Genomic DNA, 23,060 nt, shown 5'->3' with positions numbered 1-23,060 from the left:
TGATGATGATGATGATTAGTGGTGATGATGATGATGATAGTGGTGATGATGGTGATGATGGTGATGGTGATGATGGTGATGATGATGATGGTGATGATGATGAGTGGTGATGATGGTGATGGTGATGATGGTGATGATTAGTGGTGATGATGGTGATGATGATGATGGTGATGATGATGATGATGATTAGTGGTGATGATGATGATGATGATGATGAGTGGTGATGATGGTGATGGTGATGATGGTGATGATGATGATGGTGATGATGATGATGATGAGTGATGATGATGGTGATGGTGATGATGGTGATGATTAGTGGTGATGATGGTGATGGTGATGATGGTGATGATGATGATGATGATGATGATGAGGGCAGGAATGGTGTTGGTGGTGATCATAATGATGTTAAGTGACACCCTCCATTTGCCGAAGGCTCTCCGTGGACAAACCATCTCGTTGACTCCCTATAGCAATCCTTTGAGGCAGCTGGCATCACCGCCTGCCTTCTCTAGAGGAAGAAGCCAGTACGGAGAGCTCAGTTTGTCCAGTAAGGGGCAGAGGTCAGAATCCCAGCGACAATGAAGAGAGCCCCGCCCTCCAAGGCGGAGGCCCTGGCCCCATGCTGTGCCAGCTCTGCAGCTGAGTGGATCCTCTCTCTCCACCTCTGCTTCCTTACCCGAGAATCCACTGCTCAGGCCTAGAAATGAACACCAGAGAGGTAGAGTACACTGGGTGTAGTAGTGCACAGCTGTAATCCCAGCTATCTGCCCCAATCTTCTCCATCCACAGCTGAATGCATCGGTGGGCACCTGTCAGCCTAGCTACCCCGGGGAAGCAGAAACAGGAGGATCACAGTCCGGGGTGGCCCAGGCAAAACAGCAATGCCCTACTGAAGAAAAGCACAAAGAACAGGGGGACGTGGCTCAGGGGATAGAGCACGCTGAAGGTAATGTTCTGAATCCCCAAGGAAATAAAGTACACAACTGGACTGGAAGGGACAGGGTGGGGGAGGGGGTGGGGGAGTGGAGGAAGATTGCCCTGGAAGGGAGATTTATTTTGGGAAAGCTGTATTCAACCCCCCCCACCCCCCAGGGAAGCAGAAGGACACAGCTGGCGCTTTGCTGATTCAGAGAAACGGCCGGCTGGGCGGGGCAGAGCGGGGAGCTTCACGCACCCAGAATCCTCTGTGTAATCAGAGGAAAACGTCTCCGTGATTTGCCATTATGATTCTCGGTAACAAACTCTGGGACTCTGGCATCAAAGGAGATGGTGGGGGTTAGGGAACAGATTTTAAAAAAATAAAATGAAATCAAAATTAAAGCACTGCTTTTGGGTAAAGCGTTAGGGTGACGTTCTGGGGATCCTAAATTTGAAAGGGGGGTATTTTTAGCACCTGTAATCAAACCGACTTCGTAAACACATCCACCTGAGTGCTGGTATCAAAGTGTCTTTGCCATCTTCCATTGATATCTCTTGCAGCCTTCCTGAGACCAAGGTAGACTTTTCACTGGTCTCCTCCTCCTCCTCCTCCCCCTCCTCCTCCTCCTCCTCCTCCCCCTCCTCCTCCTCCTCCTCCTCCTCCTCCCCCTCCCCCTCCTCCTCCTCCCCCTCCTCCTCCTCCTCCTCCTCCTCCTCCCCCTCCTCCTCCTCCTCCTCCTCCTCCTCCTCCTCCTCTTCCTCCTCCTCTTCCTCCTCCTCTTCCTTCTCCTCCGTCTTCTTCCTTTTCTTTATGTTTTCCCCAATCAGCTGTTGTGAAAAGGGGAAACTAGGCTTTTGTTTGTTCTACTTATGGTTTCATCCGTTGAAAACAGCCACAAGAGTAACAATAAGCTTGTGTACGCTGGTTCATGCTTATAATCCCAACAACTTGGGAGGCTGAAATAGGCAGGATCATAGTTTAAGGCCAGCTTGGGCAGAAAAGTTCCTGAGCCGTCCTCACCCCCTCCCTTCTCTTGAGCCTCGGGGCTGGTGTCCCGGCTTCCTGGAAGCCTCACATCAAAGGATCCCACCCGAGACAGGAAAATGAGACCCCCATCTCAAAACAGAACCAGCACAACTCGAGGCCGAAGGCGTGGCTCTGCGGGGGGGCGGGGCAGGGCTGCTTCAGAAGCAAGAGGTGCGGAGTTCGAAAGCTCAGTATTGCCATAAAAGTGATGATCATGAAAAGGGTAGCCAACTTTAATGAATATAAAAACTCTGCACAAAACGGAAACTCCTCCCGGCCCTCGGGGGAGGGAGGTGTGACCTGGGACGAAAATTCGTGCATAAATTCACACGAATGTCCCCGGCCCTGCATGAGGTCCATGGACCACGTGGAGGAAGGCTGCAGGGGGGCTGAAGCAGGCCTGGGAGGAGCTGATTCTGACTTTGTCACAGTTTCCCCCTGCTCAAGTCGTTCAAACCTTCACCATCATCCATCGCTGCCCGGGGGAGATACGAAAGACACCCAACCCGTCACGGCCTGGGCATGTTCCTCAGGATGTGCTCCCTGGATGAATGAACGAGTGAATGAATGAATGATGAGTAGATTCAATGCATGGTCTGGCCGTTGGCTTCAGGGCTGCTGTCTGTCTCTTCCCCAGATGTCTGTCCCACTGGGTGTCCTTGGTCCCCAGATCCTCCAGTCCATTTTCTTTTACTTTGGTGCAGAACTGCAGATGGGCCTAGTGCTTGCTGGGCAGGAGCTCTGCGGCTTGAACCACACCCCAGTCCCTCCCTCCCCCTTTTTGGTTTTGGTTATTTTTTTCACGTAGGACCTTATGTAGGTTTTGGGTTTTTCTTAACCCCTCATGTAAGCTAGACATGGATCCTCCTACCTCTACCTCCTGGGAAGCTGGGATTCTAGGCATGAGCTATTTGGATGCGTTCTGCCTGCCCTGTATTGGAAACCTCGCTTATCCATCCGAGGGTCTGGCTGGTTCGTTCAGAGGCTCTGAAGCCCCCGAGACACAGCGTCACGATGGGAGCAGGTGGGGTGTGCTTACCGCTCGCCTGGCCCCCAGAACTGCCTCTGTGTCCCCATCTCTCCCTCTCTTGAAGGAATCTTTGTGGGGGGGCTGGTTTCGTATCTCCCCCTCCCCCTCAGCTGAGCTGGAGGCTTTGTGGGGGACGGGGGAGAGGGGTCCCTGGCACAGTTTCCGGAGCTCAGGCACCCACTCAGCGCCAGACAGCCTCAGGTCTACTGAGGCATGGGGGGGTGAGCGGTTGGCTGAGGGGCGGGAGCAAAGATGCTCCTCCCCACACACCCTCAACGGTTTGGGGGAGCAGCTGCTGGACAGGTTCTGCCATGGGAGTTTGAATCCCAGGTGGCCGGGTGCCCAGACCTGCCTGCTACAAAATGCTGAGCTGATTCCTTTTTCCAGATGGTTCTTCTGTCCTTTGATCCCATCTGAAGAACCTGGTGATTATTGATAAACAAGAGTGAACATTACACACTGGTCTGTGCGCACGCACACACACACACGCACACGCACGCACGCACACTCTCAGTCTCAGCCCTGAGCACACCATGAACTGTTCTCATCTCGTGGTAACGTGCCACACCAGGCCACAGAGGTCAGCCTTCAGCAACAAGGCCAAACCCCAGGTAGACTCTGCCACCCGGCTACTCCCAGGGAAAGCAGCACCACGTGGGATGGGTTAGACGTGCAGAAGCACAGGCTGCTGACTGGAGGCACCACACCGGCATCCAGGTTCTAATCTCCTGGTGACTTGGTACATGCACCAGGCCCAGAAAGCACCAGAAAGATCCAAGCCTCCTCCGTTTGCATGCCTGCCATCCAAGCCCTCACCTCAAGTCTGTCCTGACTCCCGGCATCCTCAGCCATGCCTTGAAGGTCCTCCGCTGTGTCTTGGCCCAGGGCCACTTTCTCACTTGGGGAAACTTTTCATGCCCCGCGCCAACATTCCCCAGGCTGTCATTCCCAGGGTAGCCATCTGTCAGTCTGTCTGTCTGCTCAAAGTGGCAGCTTCAGGACAAAGAGGATGGATGGCTAGTGAGATGTTCAGAAAACAACTGCGGGACCATGACTGAGACGCAGAGACTCGCCAGCCCCGTCTGCTTCTCTTCGTTGTCACTCGGCTTCTGCTAAGCGGAGCGCGGGCTCCTCCCCGGTGTAGTCAAATGACGCATCTCTGCGCCATCCGGCCCCAAGTTCTCTCAAGTTCAAGTTCGATGCCGTTTCCAGCCACCAGGGCCAAGCTCCTGAGATTTCCGCCAACCAGGCTTAATTAAATAGATTAACCTTGACAGAGCCTGGGAATGCCGAGAGCTTTGATGACAGTGCAGCGTAAGGGCCTCTGGCCAAGGCACTGGTAAACCAGCCAACTCCGTCTGCTCCCTGGAGGTGGTCCGGGGTGACATTCAGGTTCGGGTCTGGGCTTTTGATGCCTATGGAAAGCAGCAGATTGAGGGGCTCTGGCCTAAGGTGGGGGGACTGACTGACAAGTACTGCCTCTTGAGGCCTCAGTTTCCCTTCTCTGTGCGTGTGCCAGCTGAATATGGGAGTCTGCTTGTTCACCTGTTGTCTACCTCTGATTCTCAAATGGTATTAGCTCGGGACAGGACTTGGGCCGGGAGGCTCTGCCACAGGCCTCTGAGAGGGTTTGGTGGAAAGTTCAGCCCTGGCCCTGTATCCCAAGCTCAGCATCTGCTGGTTGCCATGACTACACCGACAGCCCTTGATTGGCAGGAGCTGGGGGGGGGGTGAGGCTTGAGGAGTGGGGCACCGATGCCCCTCCCTCCGGGAAGGGCAGAGGCCAGGCCTCCACGCGTCTGTCTCCCCAAGACCTCACTTGAAGTACTTTTTATTTTATTTTCTAAGGCTTACCTTGTAGAGCTGTGTGGTGAAAACGAGGTAGCTGGGACTTTCCTTTAAGAACCACAAGGCTGTGAAGCCGGAGGAGGAGGAGGAGGGGAGGAGGATGGGCAGGGGTGGGGGCTGAGGGCGGACTCCGCTTTGAAGAGCTGCAGGACTTGGCATGGCTCTTTCTCCCTGGACCTCTCTGATGTTTTCTTTGAAGACACACAAGTAGAGCCTGAGCCACAGTTCTCGAGTGAGATCAGCCCTCAGAATTCATTTGTCCGTCCATCCATCCATCTTTCCTTCCTTCCTTTCATCCTTCCACCCATCCATTCAGCCTCCCCTGAGTACAAAAGGACCCCCATATCCAGACACTGTATCTTTGGAGATCCAGTGGTAAGGGAAGGTGCCTGTCTCATGAAGCTTATGTCCAGAAGATAACTGACTAGCCAATAAACATAGAATAGTAACAGATGCTATGAGGAGAAATCAGAAAAGCTGGGCACAGGGGCAAGCATGAGGCTTGATAGTTAAAGGCCAGCCTGAGCTACTTAGAGAGGCTCTGTCTCAACAAAGGAGTGAAGGACGGAAGGAAGAAGGAAGGAAGAAGGGAAGAAAGAGAGGGAGGGAAAGGGGAAGGGAAAGAAGGAGGGGGAAGGGGAGGGAGAGGGGGTTATGATGGGCCCCGTGGTTCCTAGCCTGGTAAGGTTAAAGGGAGCAAGGTGAAATTAGGGGGTCAGGGAGCATTCTCTGAGAAAATGATATTTGAATGAGAGGAGTTTCCATGCAAATTACCAGAAGAACTGTAGGCCAGGTGTCAGAAACAGCAAGAGCAAAAGCCCTGGGCAGAAAAGCTTGTGACCTATTTGAGAAACAGCAAGGAGGCCCTGTGGGTAGAGCAGTGGGAGGGGTAGAGAGCGGGGTGAGAGAGGAGGTTGGCGTAGCTGATGGATTTTACTCTTGGCCTGACAGGAAACTGAATTATCTACAAGTTTTCTTAAAGACACAGAATCCTGGGTTCGCCCCTTTAAGACATATTCATTCTAGCTAGGATGGGGCCTAGGGATCTTGATTATTTTAACATTTTGGGGGTGCTCTGGAAACTGTGCCCTGCTTGGAAAACCTTGTTGACTTGCTTTCTGAATATTTCTTAATGTTGACCATCTTAAGAAAAAAAAGATCCTCAAAGTTATGCTATGAAGGATACCTTTCTTCCCACACCCCCCCCCCACAATTCCTGTAAATGTATCCTATTTCTGTTAGCTTCATTGCAAAATCTCACTAAGGTAAGACCTAGGAAGGTGAGATCCGAGCAAGAATCAAGAGTGTAATGTTACACCAATTCATCCAGTCCATGGGTCTTTTTTGTTAGGGTTGTTGCTAGTCCTAAGGTTTGAACTCACAGCCTTGGCACTGTCCCCAAGCTTTTTTTTTGCTCAAGACTAGCACTCTACCACTTGAGCCACAGCTCCGCTTCCAGCTTCATGGTGGTTCATTGGATATATGAATCGCATGAACTTTCCTGCCCAGGCTGGCTTTGAACCACAATCCTCAGATCTCAGCCTTCTGAGTACCTAGGATGACAGGCATGAGCGACTGATGCCTGGCTCAATTCCATGTATTTTGTTCCTCCCGTAAGTGCACATGGGAGCATGCTGTCTCTACTCTGATGCTTCTGCTTCGGTGCCCTGGAAGGCAGAAACACCTGCCAGCCCCCGCTCTACTTCAGACCGACTACTTTATCAGACACAACTCTGAGTTCTACCACCCAGCACCATGCCCATATCCATGGCAAAATCCATCATACCTGTCTGTTTCTACCTCTAGTAGGATTGCTTCTGGTACAGATTCATGTGTGTGTGTTGTGGGGGGTGGGTGTCTCTGTGTATATCAATATGGGGTCTTGAACTCAGGGCCTTGTACTCTTGCTCAAGGCTGATGCTTGAGCCACACATCTACTTTCAGCTATTTTTTTCTGTTGTGGGACTTGATCCTGGGTGCTGTCCCCGAGCCTCTTTGTGCTCAAGGCTAGTGCTTTACCACTTGAGCCATGTCGCCACTTCCAGGTTTTGAGTGGTTAATTGGAGATAAGAATCTCACAGGGACTTTTCTGCCCAGGCTGGCTTTGAACCATGATCCTTAGATCTCAGCTTCCTGAGTAGCTAGGGTAACAGGCAGGAGCCACTTGCACACACACACACCTTGGTTTTCTGTAATGTCCCAAAGTCCAAAATTCCTATGTGTTCCTATTTGTTACAAAACAAATATGAATCAGAATAGAGAAGGGATTGAACAATCCAGAAGATAAAAGCACTGGTTGGGTGATTCATCCTCTTTGGATTTCTATTCCCATCAACTATAAAGCAACAAGATTTGCCCAAAACATTGTGAAGTGCTTTCCAACTTCTCAATGTTCTCTTCAGATGATCCACTGACCTTTTAAAAAAATCTGTTCATTGAACAAATATTGCTAAGAACAAGTGTTCATGTATGCTTAGAGTCTTGTACTTGCTCTTCTTGTACTTCTGCCTGGAATATACTTTTCTGCAGACACCTATGACAAAGTCACACACAACTGTGCAGTAAATTAACACCTCCTCCCAAGTTGTTGTGACCCCCAAAGCCATAATCCAGATATGTCTCACAGTTTCTAAGAGTTGGGACCTGGCTGGGTAATTCTGGCTTTCTACCTTTCATGAGATCATGGTCAGATGTCAACCATGGCTATAGTCTCCTTGAAAAGCTTGGTTGGTGTTGGAGGACCCACCGCCAAGATGTCTCGCTTGCCTAGCTGAAGTGTTGGTGCTGGTTGTTGGTGGGAGGCTTTGGCTCCTCACTAAGGCCTCTCCACGGGTCTGCTTGAGCTTCCTTCCAACATGGCGGCCAACTTCCCCACCATTCAAGAGAACAAAGAGCTCAAAAGCTGTGTTTAACGGCCAGTTGTAGTCACAAATAGTCACTCTATACCACTGTGGTCATTACAAATGAGTCACTACATTCACACAATCATCAAGAGGAGAGAAATAAGATCCGTGTCTGGATAGCTTAAGTGTCTGACTGATAATCATTGTGGGGTTCTGAGAGCAGGGTGAGTGGGGGGGGGGATGGAGAGTTCTCAAGACACACAGTTTACCTGTGACCCCACCCTCATGCTCCCTTAAAAAATACTCCTGACTCCACTTGGTTAAGAGCCAGGTCTTTGAGTGACAGGCTCTCCAAAGGCTGAGTGACCAGGCAATGCCTGGGCCTCACATCAAGAGATGATACCCACTGATGATGCCCCTGTATTACTGAAGGTCTACGTTGGTGGCAGAAGGAGTGTGTGTGTGTGGGGGGGGGGTAATCTCAGAATTGTCAGCAACTGCCACAAGTGGTTCGTTGATTTACCAGGAAGTAAAAGGAAACAATAAAAACAGTGATGACAAAAATTCCACTTCCATGATCTTTTTGCTTGCATTGATTACCTCTCTTTGCCCTTCAAAACTCAACCACCCATGGACTGATGGGTGTCCCCTGTTTTATAACCGGGGAAACTGTAACTCAGTTTCTGAGTAACTGTAACTCTGTAGGACCTGGCTGGTCCCAGATTCTACAGAGGCTAAACTCCATCTCCATCTCCACTAGGGCTCCAGGATCCTCGGGGCATGCCTGAAACACGTGTTTAACACCACACAGACCATGTTTTGTTTTCCTGGAACATATATGTGCCTAGGAGAAAATTCCATTTGTGAGTCGGGCCTGGCATTAATGGGATTAATAATCAATCAAGTGAACCATTTGTGACAACCCCCTGTAATAAAAGTTGTATAAACATTTTCCCTTTTCTCATTCTCTCTCTCTGTTTCTTTCTCTGTGTTTCTCTGTCTCTCTGTCTTTCAAAGCATCTTATTTGTTATTTTTCACTGGAAGGAAGCACTTTAGCGCCTCTCTTTAGCATATTCAAATTGCCACCATCAGATAAGAGGGGACAGAGAAGGAAGAGAAGTGTAGATCTGTGCTTTATCCTCCAATGAGATCTTGAGATGGGAAGAGAAAAGCTGGCTTCCAGTGTCTGTGTGTTAGTCAGGACAGGGTAAGATTTGCTCTGAAACCTGCCAGGTACCCATGGCTCACCCTGGAATCCTAGCTACTCAGGAGGCTGAGACCTGAGGATTGTGGTTCGAATCCAGCCCAGGCAGGAAGTCCATGAGACTCTTATCTTCAGTAAAGCTACTCCAAAAAGGCAGGAAGTGGTGCTGTGGCTCAAGTGATAGAGTGCTAGCCTTGAGCAAAACATGCTCAGCAACAGTGCCCAGGTCCTGAGTTCAAGCCTCAGGACTGGTACCAAAACAACTCCCCCCCCCCAAAAAAAAAAACAACTCTGAAATCTGAGTAGCTTCAGCTAGTTCAAGTTCATTTCTGTCTTGTAAATTCTGAACTAGTTCAGGCAATCTCTGCCCTCAGGAGACTTTGCCTTTAGAATATGAAGCCCAAACGTTAGTATGACCATGCAAGAGAAAGATAGAGAAGACCCTAGAACAGAAAGTATCATGTCATTACGCTCAGAGTCAAGATACCACAGATACACTAGCAGCCGCCACCCAATTGCCAGAAAAGCTGGACAACCGTAGGAGTTCTGAGCACTGGATGAAGTGTTTCGTGAACACTAACACCCTTGAATCATCTCTTTCCCTTTGTAGGGCAGAACCTCAGAGCAGTCCCATAGTTCCAGCCCAGGATGGATCATCAGAAAAGCTGGGCCAGGGTCTGGCCACCGGGACCTTGGGCACCAACAGCTGGGAGAGAGACAGGGCCTGCAGCCAGCGGGGTCCCAGCAGAGCACGCAGGTGAGATGCCGCCCTTCCATCGCACCCCAGGCTGCAGGTGCAGCAACCTTCCAGACTCCTTCCACCCGGTATGTCCTCTCTCTGTTACCCGCTCCTCCTTGAGACCCTTCAACCAGAGGCCGGTAAGTGGAGGGGACCAGATGGTCCATATAATGACTTGTGGGCCCAGTGGCATCTGTCACAGCTGCCTTCATCGCGACACAAAACACACGGCACAGACATGCACACCTGTCGGCCTGCCTGAGACCCAAGGAGACGGTTTCTATGACAACAGGAGGCGGGCTATATTCGGCCCATTGGTCATCATCCCTGCCATTTCAGCTCCGATCTTTGCATCCGATCCCTCAGTCAGCGATTTGGACACAACCTCCAAAGCCTTGTCTACGCAACAGGGGCTCGGCCAGCAAGGGGCGGGGCGATGCCTTACAGAGGTCTGAGAGGCCGAGGAAGGGTGCCAGACCCTTCGATCTTTACTGAGCTCACCACATCTGCTGCAGATGTTACTGAAAAAGTCAGCCCAGGCCTCGACTTCTAGTTTTAAGTTTTGAATCTTAAATGTGCAGGTACAGCCCGACCTATCTTTGTCCCACCCGAATATGTTCCAACTCTCTCTCTCTCTCTCTCTCTCTCTCTCTCTCTCTCTCTCTCTCTCTCTCCCCCCCCCCCTTGAGTTAGCATCCATTAATAACACAAGGGGGTTTCATTGTTGTGATTCTATATTAACAGACATGGTGCTTTGAGCAAGCTCACCCCTGACTTGTATTTCCATGCTTCCTTCCTCCTTCCTGTCCACTTTTTAAACAGTGTGTGATGGACAGTGCTTAGTAGATGGAATTATGATACTATAGATCATAGATATAGGATACAGTGTATCATGATACTTTAATATATAGTATCTGGTTATATATAGTATATAGTATGTGAAATAATATCTCTATATAGCATATAATATATAGTTATGCAATAAGTAGACTATATTTTATTAATCATATCAGTAGTAATATTATGTGTCCTATTCATACATATTCGTAGAATATAATTATATATATACATAGAATATACACTTTGTCATTCAGTCCTCTTCAGCACTCTTTCAGGACTAAGTCTCCCAGCCTTCCTCCCTTCCTCCTTCCAGATTTCTCTCTGAGAGTCCTCTGCGTACATTCCTGCCTCCCTCCTCCTCCTCCTCCTCCTCCTCCTTCTCCTCCTCCTCCTCCTCCTCATCATCATCATCCTCATCCTCATCATCAACTCATGAGAATGCTCCATGTTTGGGAGTACGGAGGTCTCAGCCTGGGGAGCCGGTGTGGTGCTGCTGGGTGTTTATGGGAAACAAGGTGATTCTTAACAAACAGCTCCGATTCTGTATCCACGCCTCCCTCCCTGGGTCACTTGACAAGTGATCATTGGGCTCTTGGTGTGTGTCAAGCACTCTTAGGAGAAAAAATAACTTGGAAGTGACTCCCCCCTGCATGGATACAAGCAGATCATGCATTCCTGCACTGGGGGATGCTGGGCTCTGCACTTCATAACTTGTAAAGTGAATCCAGCCATTAAGGACTTCATCCCTCACTGTGTTTGTTTTTGGAGACTCTAAACAGGGCAGCCTCAGGCTGGCTGGACCTCGTGATTCTCCTGCCTTAGTCTCTGTAGAGAGCCGGGATTACAGGGATGAAGTACCACACCTGACTAATGTTTATTTTTAACTTGCTCAAAGTGACTCTCTGGGGAAAATATTGTAGATGTGACTATGCAGTGATTATTGACTGGTGATGAGGAGACCCTGATGTATATTCTAATCACTTATTGCTCTTCAACTCATCCTTAACAATCCAGCTTCTGAAATGGAATTAACTACAACAGTGCTTTGCAATGTCCTCTCTAATGATCTGGGTCATTTCCAGATGATTGGGTACACAAACAAGTTTGAGAAGGCTATTGCTTTGTTTTCTTGATTTGTTTTTTGATACTGATGTATGCAGGTTCCAATTCAGCTTAGAAAATTCCTAATCATGCAGTCATTGGCAAGTCAACTCAACTTCCTGAACCTCATTTTTCTTCACCTGTCAAATAAGACAAGAAAAAAATAAGCCAGGTGTGGCAGCTCATGCCTGTCATTTCAGTTCCTTGGGAATCAAGGATCTCAGTTTGACACTAGCCTGGGGTGAGGGATAGGGGGGTGGGAGGGAGGGAGCAATACCCTATCTCAACAACAAAAGCTAGACATGTAGGGCATATCTGTAATTCCAGCTCCACAGGAAGCATTAGTAGGAAGATTTCAGTCCAGGCTGAGCCCAGGCAAAAACAGAAGACCTAAAGCAAAAAGCACTGAGGGTGTGGCTCAAGCAGTATAATCCCTGCCTAATAAGTACAAGGCATGGAGTTCAAATTCTAGAGTACAAACACTGCCTCCAAAAAGTTATGCCACCCTCAAAATGTTGGGTGTTGTTGCTTGTGTTTGCCTATATTAGGGCTTGAACTCAGGATGCTGTCTCATTGAGGGGGGGCGGTTATTGTTTGTTTTTCCCTCATGGCTATCGCTCTACTACTTGAGCCACAGCTCTGCTTTCAGTCTTTTGGTGGTTCATTGGAGATAAGAGTCTCACAGACTTTCCTGACCAGGCTGGCTTTGAATCATGATCCTTAGAGTTCAGCCTCTTGAGTAGCTAGGATTGGATTTTAAGCACTCAGTTCAAAATGGTTGTGTGTGTGTGTGTATGTGTGTGTGTGTGTGTGTGTGTGTGTGTACAAAAATACATAAAACCCAGCTGTCACCAGTGTCTCATGCCTATAATCCTAACTACTTAGGAGGCTGAGATCTGAGGATAGCAGTTCAAAGCCAACCTGGACAGGAAAATCCATGAGACTCTTATCTCCAGTTAACCACCAGAAAGCTAGAAGTAGAGCTGTGGCTCAAAGTGGTAGAGCACTAGCCTTGAGCAAAAGAGCTCAGGGACAGCACCCAGACCCCAAGTTCAAGCCCAATGACTGACAAAAAAATACATGCAACCCTTAGTATATAATAAATGCAGCAATGCTAGTTATGTAGCGATCAAATAATGATATTATGTATCAAATAACAATATTATTATTCACACTGTATATTTCCCACTAAAGTTTGAGTTGGTTGGCATGTTTTAATTTTCAATCAGGGATTCATACCAAACTATCTCTTTGCTGTGGGATAGGGTTTTTTGTTTTGTTTTGTTTTGTTTCTTAAGTCTCTGAAGCCTTCCCCAATTATAAAAGAAGATAACTTGACTTTATTTCAATGCAGCCTGAGCATTTGAATTTAATTGAATGGGAAATAATTATCCTTGAAGAGCAGAGATTCCTGAGGTCGGTGGCAATATAAGATATGTATCTTCCTACATTAGAACTCAGCAAATACGCTCTTAATAATCAGCTGCTACCTCACATACCTCCCTCCGTCTATTAAACTTCCAGCAGGAAGTGGAGGCGAGGAAGGGGTAGGGAGGGAAGGAGGGAAGGGAAGGGGCTGGACTGCCAATTAATTATTTAAAAAGTGATTTATTTACTGAGGTGAGCCATTTTCAGATTCAATAATAAATCTATTAAGGAGCAGTTAACCTCGATAACTCTGTTTTAAATAATCAATTGCTGTTTGGGTAACATGCCGCGTCTGTCTCATTAGGCCGACATTAAGTCCTTATTTGAGACACTTAATCTGAATTGGGACCGGATCAACCATGAGTTGGTAATTAGGTATTTGCTATGGGTCTTTCATCTTCAAAAGGCCGTGTTCTCCCCTTGGTTGCTGGTTGTCCTGACTCTTAGTTTCCCCCTCACAGTGTCTCACACACCAGAGATTTGACCCCACCACCTCCATCCCGAGGGAAGAAGAAAAAGAAGAAATCTATCCGGAAGAAGAGAAGGAGGTGAGGGGATTGGGAGGGGGGCACAGGGGAGCGGAGGAAGGGCATGATGCCTTTTTGGGAGAAGAGCCAGAATTAAAATTAAGGGAATATGGATCTCATTCTTGGGTTCAAATCCTCTCTCTGCCTCTTCACTCAGAGTGACCTTGGACGCCACCTTGCTGGGCCTTTTTCCTTCTCTGGAAAAAATAAACAGCAATGATCTATGTAGACAATGAACTATGCAACTTGTGGGCAGGGATGGGAAGGGGAAACGGGGGGGGGGCGGGGGGGAAGCGCAGGAAGGGTCGACATTGCCCACTCCCCCCAAAAAAAAAGAAAGAAAAAAGAAACATACTCATTACCTGACTTACAAAATGGCAACCCCCTTCCCTGTACAACACATTGATAATAACAATAAAATTATATCTATATATATTATATATAGTTAAATAGCAATGCTACGTGACTCTTAGGGGTGAAAATAGATGGAAAATCACTCACTGCTCCTGGTGTCAGGCTACCATTGTCAATAAGCATCGTCATGGCCATGAATATTGAGTCATCATCATATATATTAAATATTGAATTGCTACCAGCAATGTTGCACATTGACTCATTACTGTGAATATGGAAGACTATGAAAGGGAAGCCGATTTCAGCATCAGAAGGTGACACAAGGTGCCACCTGTCTCTTTAATTCCTGTGATCTACCATGGCTCCCCATCTCAGAGATTCCTTTCTGTCTACCAAAGTTCAAAGGTCAGGGTAATGGATGGTCTTTTAGGTTATTTATTGGACTAGAGGCTCTTTGGGGCTGTGTTTCTCTAGAAATGATTAGAAGGTTTTTTTCATATTTAAGAAGACTCCCATATTGCCTTGTAGATGGCTTCCAACTAGACATCAAGTATTTCTCATATTCCAAACCCCACCCTGACCTTAAACTCAGAGCTAAGAGAATTAGGCCTGAGCCTCCAAGGCAGTATTTATAGGAACCTCCAGGGGGCAGCGGAGAGCAGTGCCAGGACCATGGGCTCAACTCCAGGTGTTTCTTTCCAAGACTCTCCTTCAAGTTAGGTCTACCAGGACCTAGCAGGGAGCAGTAGGTGGGGACCCTGAGATCCAGCCATGCTAATGGAGGAATAGAGGAACGTTGAATTTCTCTATTGTAGGAAGAATGGGCATTTGGTGTCATGGCAGGAAAGTACCAGCATTGAGATTCAATTGTTTCTTCAGTAGGAATATATATGTACTTGGGGGAAAAAGTTAACTCCTTCAAAGCATACTTGTCACTCGGACATTTATCTCTGCTATTTTGGTAGGGGAACTTTTTTTCTTTTTTTTCACCTGCTTTTTTTTCCTTTGTAACTATTGGCCAACTTAAAGAGAAAGAAAAAGAAAAAACAAACAACAGTTTTCTTACACAAATAGGAATTTCTGGAAGTTGCTATGGAAAACACCTGAGCCTCTTTCCTCACACTAGACCCATGTATCCGAGATGGAGACACCCTTCTAATTAGAGCTAGGCAGAATGGTTCTGTTTCTCACAAAGTCGCGTTAAAAAACAAACAAACCCGCCTAGGTATTGATGATCCTTCTGGAGTGTTCGTGAATGACCTTGTCTCAGAGATGGAGAGGAAGACATACCTCCTCCTGAGTCTGCCTCCCCCCTTCCCCCACAGGTCTCCATCCTATAGCCCCTCGCCTGTCAAGAAAAAGAAGAAGAAAAGTTCCAAGAAACATAAACGACGCAGGTATTGCCCTTCTGCTGCTGTTAATGAGAAAATCCCAGGTGGGGTAGGAATTCGGGGACCCGGAAAGCATCTCCTGTCATTTGTGCCACGTAATGATTCTCTCTGTGTACCGTTTGGTTGATCAGTGCCAATAATAGCACTTGAACTCAAGGCCTGGGCACTGTGCCTTAGCTCTATTATTTATTTATTTATTTTTGCTCAAGGCTGGCACTCTACCACTTGAGCCACAACTCTACTTCTGGCTTTTTGGGTGGTTCATTGGAGATAAGAGTTCATGGATTCTCTTGCCTGGGTTAGCTGTGAATTGTGATCTTCAGATCTCAGCCTCCTGACTAGCTGGTATTATAGGCATGAGCTACCAGTACCTGACTTTCTGTACTATTATTAGCATAAGTTGAGACTGTAGTTGGGATGACCAGAGCAGGGCTTGGTTAGAAGAAAATAGGAGGGTGTCAGGGGCCAGCCAGGCTGGGGGCTGAGCAGTAGAGATCGCTGATGGAACCCAAGCAAGACCCTGAGTTGGCTCTGCTCTCTGCTCCTTGTTGGGACACAAGACGTCCTATGTTGCAGACCAAGTCATAAGCAGACACAGAACTCCTGGGTCTTGTTCATTACTCCAGAATTCCAAGGAAGGCTCTGATGTGTGGGTCCGAGCTATGTCTTAGGTGATGGAACAAAACAAAACATGGCGGCCATGGTCATCCATCTTTGTGGATGGATAGAGAGCAGAGTTGGGGGGTCAAAAAAGACATTGAGAACCTGTTTTAGAAGATATCCACTATTCTCACCCATGTGCATGTACACACACACACACACACACACACACACACACACACACAGCAGGTGCCTGGTTGCAGGGGGAAGAAAAACAAAACATTGGAAGGTATACCCCAGGGGGCTCCAATTTGTGCTCCATGGGCCAAGCTTCCGGTTTATAATTGGGAGATTCTGCATTGCCGCAGCCTCTCTGTAAGGAAATATTCCTGGGAATATTCTCGGAAGCAGCCATCCGTTCTGTGCATTGAGAAGAAGGCACACCGGCGGGCTGTACCCATTTGCCCACACTTGCCAGCTGCTGTGGGCACCAGGAAAAGCATGGTTCATGATTTCATTTCTGCTTGCTATTCTTCCACACTGACTGGGGAATGACTTGTGCAATTACACCGCCACGGGTCAAAGGTAAGGGGTCCCTCTGGGTCTCCTCTGCCTCTTTGAACTCACTTCAGAGTGCCTGCCAAATAGTCATTGTTGTTGTATAATAGCTCAGTCCCTGTGCTTCTAGAATGTTCTCACGGACAGTAGCCCTCACTTCCCAGCCTTCCTGATGCTATCCATCCTCGTGGTTAAAATCAGACACGGACAAATTAGGAAGTGAGTCTAAGTCACAGGAAATGAGGGAGATGTTGTTCATTTTGGGGGTGAGAAATTTGGGAGGCTGTTGGAGAGGCGGTGACCTGCCCAAGAATCTCGACCGCATCTTGTCACCCGCCTCTGATCGGATAGAGATTCTCTCAGTGTGGGAGACTTTGCCACATCTGTACCCTGAAAACCGTGTGACTTCACACCCAAGGTTTGATTTTCTTGTAAGAAAGAGGTTGTTATGCACCAAAGCTTAGAAACGGCCTTTTCTTTCCCACCCCCCTGCCAGGTCAGAGGTAAAAATAGGAGAAGGACAAAAAAAAAATTGTAAAAGAGAGAGAAGAGAGAAAATTCGGTGGCTGGTCCATCCCAAAGTCCCCCCTAGTAAACTCCACCGGACTTTTGTTCCTGTTTCTCTAAGATTATGAAAACCTTGGTTAGGGATGGCTGATTTTTCTTTTCTTTTTATGAAAGCCTTGGTTAGGGATGGCTGATTTTTCTTTTCTTTTTATGAAAGCCTTGGTTAGGGACGGCTGATTTTTCTTTTCTTTCTTTGAATGGGAGCAGGCGCAGTCATGGAGATATGTCGTCATCTCTTAATTGACAAAGCTTAAGAGTACTTAAAAAAACAATTCTCATTTCCACACCTATTTCTTGAACACCCGATATGTGTTGTGAAATGAGCTTCCGGGATCCCAGAAACAGAACAGTTAGCCACAACAACTTCTCTGCCCTCGACTTCTCTCCACGACAGTGGAGAGCATGGGGAATTGTAGTATGGCGACGCCCGTACTCTTACTAATGACACACTGGCTCTGAAGTTTGTCCTGAGATGGGGCGTGGAGAACATGAGCTGGAGCTGCTCAGAAAATGGTTACAGCGTACCACAACGAGAGTAGAGGCCTGGGGGGCGGCTCTGGAGATGGCAGTTTCTCTAAGCTGCTCTGAGCACCTCCTCTTCACAACACGGCCTTTGCTCAGGGTTTAGACAGACGGGAGGAGACTGTGCACAACACAGTCATCACAGAACCTCACGCATGGCAGGAGGGCCACGCTGGGGGTGGGGGGATTGCCTTGGTGGTGGGGGAGGGATGGGGGAGGGGGATGTCAAGCAAGGCTTTCTGGAAAAACAGGATCTCTGCAAAGATGCTGGCTGATGGGAGGTGGCCAGGCAAACAAAGGGGGATGAAGCGAAGGAAGAAGAGGAAGGAGGAGAAGGGGAAAAGTAGGAAAGAGGAGGAGGAAGAGGAAGAAGAGGAGGAGGAAGAGGAAGAAGAGGAGGAGGAAGGAAGAGGAGGAGGAAGAGGAGAGGAAAGAGGAAGAGGAGGAAGAGAAGGAGGAGGAAGGGGAGGAGGATGAAAAAGAGGAAAGAGGAAGAGGAGGTGGAGGAGGAGGAGGAGGAAGGAAGAAGGAAGAAGATGAGGAGGAAGAGGAGGAGAGGAAAGAGGAGAAGGAAGAAGAGGAGGAAGAAAGAGGAGGGAGAGGAAAGAGGAGAAGGAGGAAGAGAAGGAGGAAGAAAGAGGAGGGAGAGGAAAGAGGAGAAGGAGGAAGAGCAGGAGGAGGAAGAGCAGGAAGAGGAGGATGGGGAAAGGAAGAAGAGGGGACTCCTATGCCTTCCTTGTTCAACCAGTACTGGCCAGGGCAGGGGCGCTGGGAGACCCACATTCAGCAATCACCGCAGCCTTTGTCTTGGTTGAACTGTGCGGGAGGAGGGCTGGCCGACCATCCTCTCCCTGAGACCTGACTGCAGATGCAAGACACTCACCTGTCTTTCTTCTCTCCCCTCCCCTCCCGTTTCCTTTCTCCTTTGTCTCTTTCCCTCCTCCTTCTCGGTCCTCTTTCCCCCACCTCCCTTGCCCTCCCGCTCATCCCAACCCACCCCCCAAATCAGATCATTCTCCAAGAAGAGAAGGCACAGGTAAGAATCCGCCCCCCCCCAGCTCTTTCTTCTTCCCAGCTCTGCCCCCTTCTGTCCTCCTGGGCCTCACTCACAGCCAAAAGGCTGGACTAGCCCCATGGATAGGTCTCCCTCATGACTCCTACCAGCTGCGCTGGAGTCCTTTTCATAACCCTTGTTGATATCTGTTATAGTACATAGGGAAATATCACCCCCATGGTTCTCCAGAAGCCATTCCCGGGGGGGGGGACAGACTGGCACTTGGGGGGCACTGGCACTTGGGGGCCTGGCCCCTAACGGAGAAGATCTCACCACAGTGTGGGTCCTGCGCTCAGTCTGGCCCCTGTGTGGGTTTTTGTGTTTTGTTTTTTCAAATCCTCACCGTTGTTGAGCAGGGGCTATGACAATGGTCCCATTTCATAGATGGGGAAACTGAGGCAGAGGCGACAAGAAAACCCACAGAGAGCTAGATGGCCCCAGGCTACGCAAACACCCAGATCCGGACAAGGACAGGTGCCAGTGGCTTCCTCCATCACCAAAGCCACGTGGAGAGCAGTCAAGACCCTTGTACCCGCCCTCTCCACAACTGGGTGGAAGCGCCAATGTCTTTCTTTGCTTGCCAGCGAGTGCCATCCGGTCAGTGCCACAACCCGAGTCATGGTCCCGGCTCACGGTTGAGGAAATTCAGTCTCCGATTGGTCAGGGAGTTTGCCTGATGTCCCCCCGGAGCTGAGCCTTGAGTTCACACCTTTCCATCGCACGGGTGAATCTGCTGCTTCTAGGGCCGAGCCTTCACCTGTAGCTGACTCTCCAGGTGTGACTCTGTTTGGGTAAAATTTCATTTTCCTCTTGCCAGGACCCAGGCGATCAGAGTCTGGAGCTCACCTGTGTGATCCTGGACAAAGGTCTTAGCCCACCGAGGCTCAGTTTCCCCATCTGTGAAATGGGCTGTCATCAAATCATGTCTCCACCCCCTTATGTCATGCATTGGGATTGCTGACAGGAGGGACTCAGCCCAGGACCTAGCCTAGAATCAAGTCTGAGAAGTACAGATTTTACGACTGAACTCAGATTACCACTGCTCTCACTCAGCTACCAAAGCTGAACTCGTGTCCCTCGGTTTCCCCGCATCCTCGGCCTGAGTGAGACTCAGTGTCCCGCACAGAGCCGTGCTGTCAGCGGTTCTCTGCTCAGGGGTAATGATTGATATTGATGGCTGTCCATCTTCTGGATGCAGGGGGCCTGCTCTCTGTCCAAGCACTTTAACTATTTGTCTGTGTCTTTAACTACATTTTAGGTATGCTTTCACCTTTGAATTAATGGGCTGTTTCTTCTTTAGCTCCTCTAGCCCCAAAAGCAAACGAAAGGAAGAGAAGAGACACAAGAAACAGTAAGTACATGCTGTCTTGAACACCGTCTCCAATCTAGGGAATTGCAAGTCTGGCTCTTTTTTTTTTTTTTTTTTAATGCCAGTCCTATGACTCTACTCAGAGCCTGGGCACTGTCTCTGAACTTTTGCTCAAGGCTAGTTCAATACCCCTTGAGCCACAACTCCATTTTCAGCTTTTTTTTTGCTGTTGTTGCTGGTTGTTTTCATTGGCGATAAAGAGTCTCATGGGCTTTCCTGCCCAGGCTGGCTTCGAACCATGATCCTCAGATCTCAGCCTCCTCAGTAGTTAGGATGCCAGGCGTGAGCACTGGTGCCCAGCAATCTGACCTCTTAGTAGCCAGAATGTGAGCTGTCAAATACACAGGGACGGGGAAGAGAGGAGGTTGAGAGGGAAGGAGGAAGGGAGGGAGGAAGCTGCATGTACAATGGACGCTGTGGGTTTCAAGTACGCAGGGTACACCCGGTTGTGTATATGACGTGGGTGTTTGCGCTCATGTGTTCATGTGTGCATGTAAGTGCACGTGTTTGTGTGTGTGCCTGGTATGTTCATTGTGTGTGCGCATATATATGTGTGCATCGTGTGTGCATTGTGCATGTCTGTACATCTTTGCACCATTTGGGCATGCACACAATGTGCACAAACGCATGCAACGTGGGCATATCGTGCGTGTCTGTGATCAGGAGTGTGTCTGTGCTCACACTTGGGTGCCTGGAGGTGTACCATGGACCAATGGAAATGGTTTCCATACCATACACGTGCCTTGTCTGCATATCTGTAGGTACTGCACATATGGAGGTTGTGTGGTAGGTTTTACCTGTGCTCAGGTGAGCATGTGTGTGAGTCCACACTCCTGACTTTGCAAGTATGGAGTTGGCAGTGGAGATCTGACTTCGGTGTCCAGGTCCTGGGTGTTTCATGGTTGATAGCTGGCACCAACAAACAAACAAACAACAAAAAACTTTAAATTAGCCAGCACTTCCTGCCGAGTTCAGTTCCCAACCGAATTAAAAGTAAATTTGGTTACAACCCACCTACTTGATACCCTGCAACTGTGAGCGCATGTGTTTTCCAATCAACTAATATTTTATCTCCTGCCAAGAAGCTTCTAAAGAGAGGTATCAAAGCTAATGGGAATGAAAGGTAGTCGGCTTCTGAGGAGAGAAAAAAGGAGACAGAGGCACAGGGAGGAGGGAAGCTGCCAAGCATGGCCGCCCCAAAGGGGCTTTGACCTTCACACAAGGTCAGGGTGAAGGAGAACATTCCCACCACCACCCTGAAGATCTAGGAAACACTCCAAAAGGAAGACGTGGTTAGAGCCTGTGGTTAGATCAGGGAAGGACTTCCCCATCACCAGGCTTGGCAATTGAAAATTACTCATCCTGTATGTTGAATACATTGCCACCCGGATCCGGGGCAGAGCACATGATCTCAGAGATGTCTTGCGTGTCTTGTCTGGTGGGGCCACAGCCAGCCAGCGAGCGACAAGAACACTGCAGGGGTGAACAGTGGCACTGAAGGGGTCCCCCTCCCCACAGGCAAGAGATGAATGACCCCAGCAGGCTTGTGCAACAAGACCAGGGGCAGGAAAGAGAAGAGTAAGGAAAACAGGAGACACCCCCCACACCTCCCTCCTCCACCCAAGATAACAATGGCTGTTGCTTACCAGGTCCATGCCAGAGCTGCCTCTAAGCCAGTGAGCACAGGGCTCAATTGACATGCATGTGGGAGCCCTGGGGTGGGCAGCCCTGCACTGGGCATGGGATGGTGGGCAGGCCATCTTCCAGTTTGGAGAGCCTGCCATGCATCTGGCACAGACACGGGACAGCAGTGACAGAGAGGAGGTAGGGGCCTAGAAGGCACGCAGCCACCAGAAAGAAAACTTGGCGGGGAGATGGTCTCCTGCAGGATAGGTAGGCTTGACAGGCAGTTTAAACTCTCTGGGCCTCGGTTTCCTCATCTGTCCAGTAGTGATGTGAAGAGAACTAGGTCCGTGGGTTATAAGGAATCCTTCTTCAAAGGAAATGAAAGCACACAGCTTGGTTTTTGAAGTCTGCGATGGGTCCAGGTTTCTCTCCCTACTTTATCCTCAGCATCAGAGAACTGAGAAACGCGTGAACCGGGAGAGATAGACATTGTTTGAGCCTGCTGGGACCAAACAGGAGACAGGAAACAGTGAAATCAGAAGCTGTAGGTAGAGACTAACGCCTCAAAGAGTTTGAAGTTCAAGGTCAGCATTTAGACTTGATATAAGGGGCTGTTGAAGGGAAAGAAATAGGGCCTGAAATGTTGCATCCGAAGAATCTAAGTACTTTCTTCCTGAGATATCCCTGACTTTCCCTCCATACAGAATCATCTGTGTGTGTGTGTGTGTGTGTGTGTGTGTGTGTGTGTGTGTGTGTGTGCGCGCGCGCGCGCATGTAAGTGTACCTGCACTCACATGCATTGGTCTTGGAGCTTGAACTCAGCTTTTAGGCTAGTGCTATGCCACTTGAGTCACAGCTTTACTACTGGGGGTCTGGGGGGTTGGTGGTTAATCGAAGACAAGAGTCTCATGGACTTTCCTGTCTAGGCTGGCTTTGGACCATAATCTTCAGTTCTCAACCTTCTTCATAGCTAGGATGACAGGCATGAGCCAGCAGCTCCCAGACGGAATCATCTTTAACTCCCACTGACTTTCCAGACTTCGACATTTCCTTCCACCTCCTGATTCATCCTACTACCACGACTGCCCCCGGGCTGTTTGTATTCCTCAGAAGTAACTGAAGCCCCCCACAATACGAGGGGTGCTGCTGACTGCAGTGGGCCATTGTGGCTATCCATGGCCTATTTTGAAAAGCTTTTTGACGCCATGCTAAAGATCCGGGCTTTCATTTGCCAGGTCTGAGGTTACAAATGGGCAGCCTCTACTCTGCAAAAATGTGTCTTGTCTGTCCCAAAAGGTGTCTTTTATTTTAAATGAGCTTCTTTTTAAAAAAGATTTTACATTAAATATATATATATATATATATGTGCATTTCCATTATTATTTTGAATAAAATATTAGGATATCAGGCTCACCAATACACCAGAGCCAGAACTGGGGGGAAAGGGACGAAGGGGAGGGCTCTGTTTCAGCCCAAGCTTTTGATTGGTGGCTTTGTGCTATGTGATTGGCCT

At 48.7% G+C, this 23,060-nt stretch overlaps 1 protein-coding gene across 1 annotated transcript in view; it reads left to right on the top strand.

Moving 5' to 3' along the window:
* The window catches only part of LOC138808259 (serine/arginine repetitive matrix protein 4-like), a 49,218-nt gene that overhangs the window by 110 nt on the left and 26,048 nt on the right, over positions 1 to 23,060 (top strand). The window contains exons 2-7 of the mRNA XM_069994237.1: positions 433 to 560; positions 9,482 to 9,628; positions 13,441 to 13,527; positions 15,186 to 15,257; positions 18,508 to 18,534; positions 19,853 to 19,903. Of these exons, the coding sequence (XP_069850338.1) occupies positions 433 to 560; positions 9,482 to 9,628; positions 13,441 to 13,527; positions 15,186 to 15,257; positions 18,508 to 18,534; positions 19,853 to 19,903 (512 nt within the window). The remainder of the gene's footprint in view (positions 1 to 432; positions 561 to 9,481; positions 9,629 to 13,440; positions 13,528 to 15,185; positions 15,258 to 18,507; positions 18,535 to 19,852; positions 19,904 to 23,060) is intronic.

The sequence above is a fragment of the Dipodomys merriami genome, unplaced genomic scaffold (assembly GCF_024711535.1).
Source record: "Dipodomys merriami isolate MVZ:Mamm:240054 unplaced genomic scaffold, mDipMer1.0.p SCAF_45, whole genome shotgun sequence".
NCBI lineage: Eukaryota > Metazoa > Chordata > Mammalia > Rodentia > Heteromyidae > Dipodomys > Dipodomys merriami.
The sequence above is the reverse complement of the archived record's forward strand: the minus strand, read 5'-3'. Positions and strand labels throughout refer to the sequence as shown.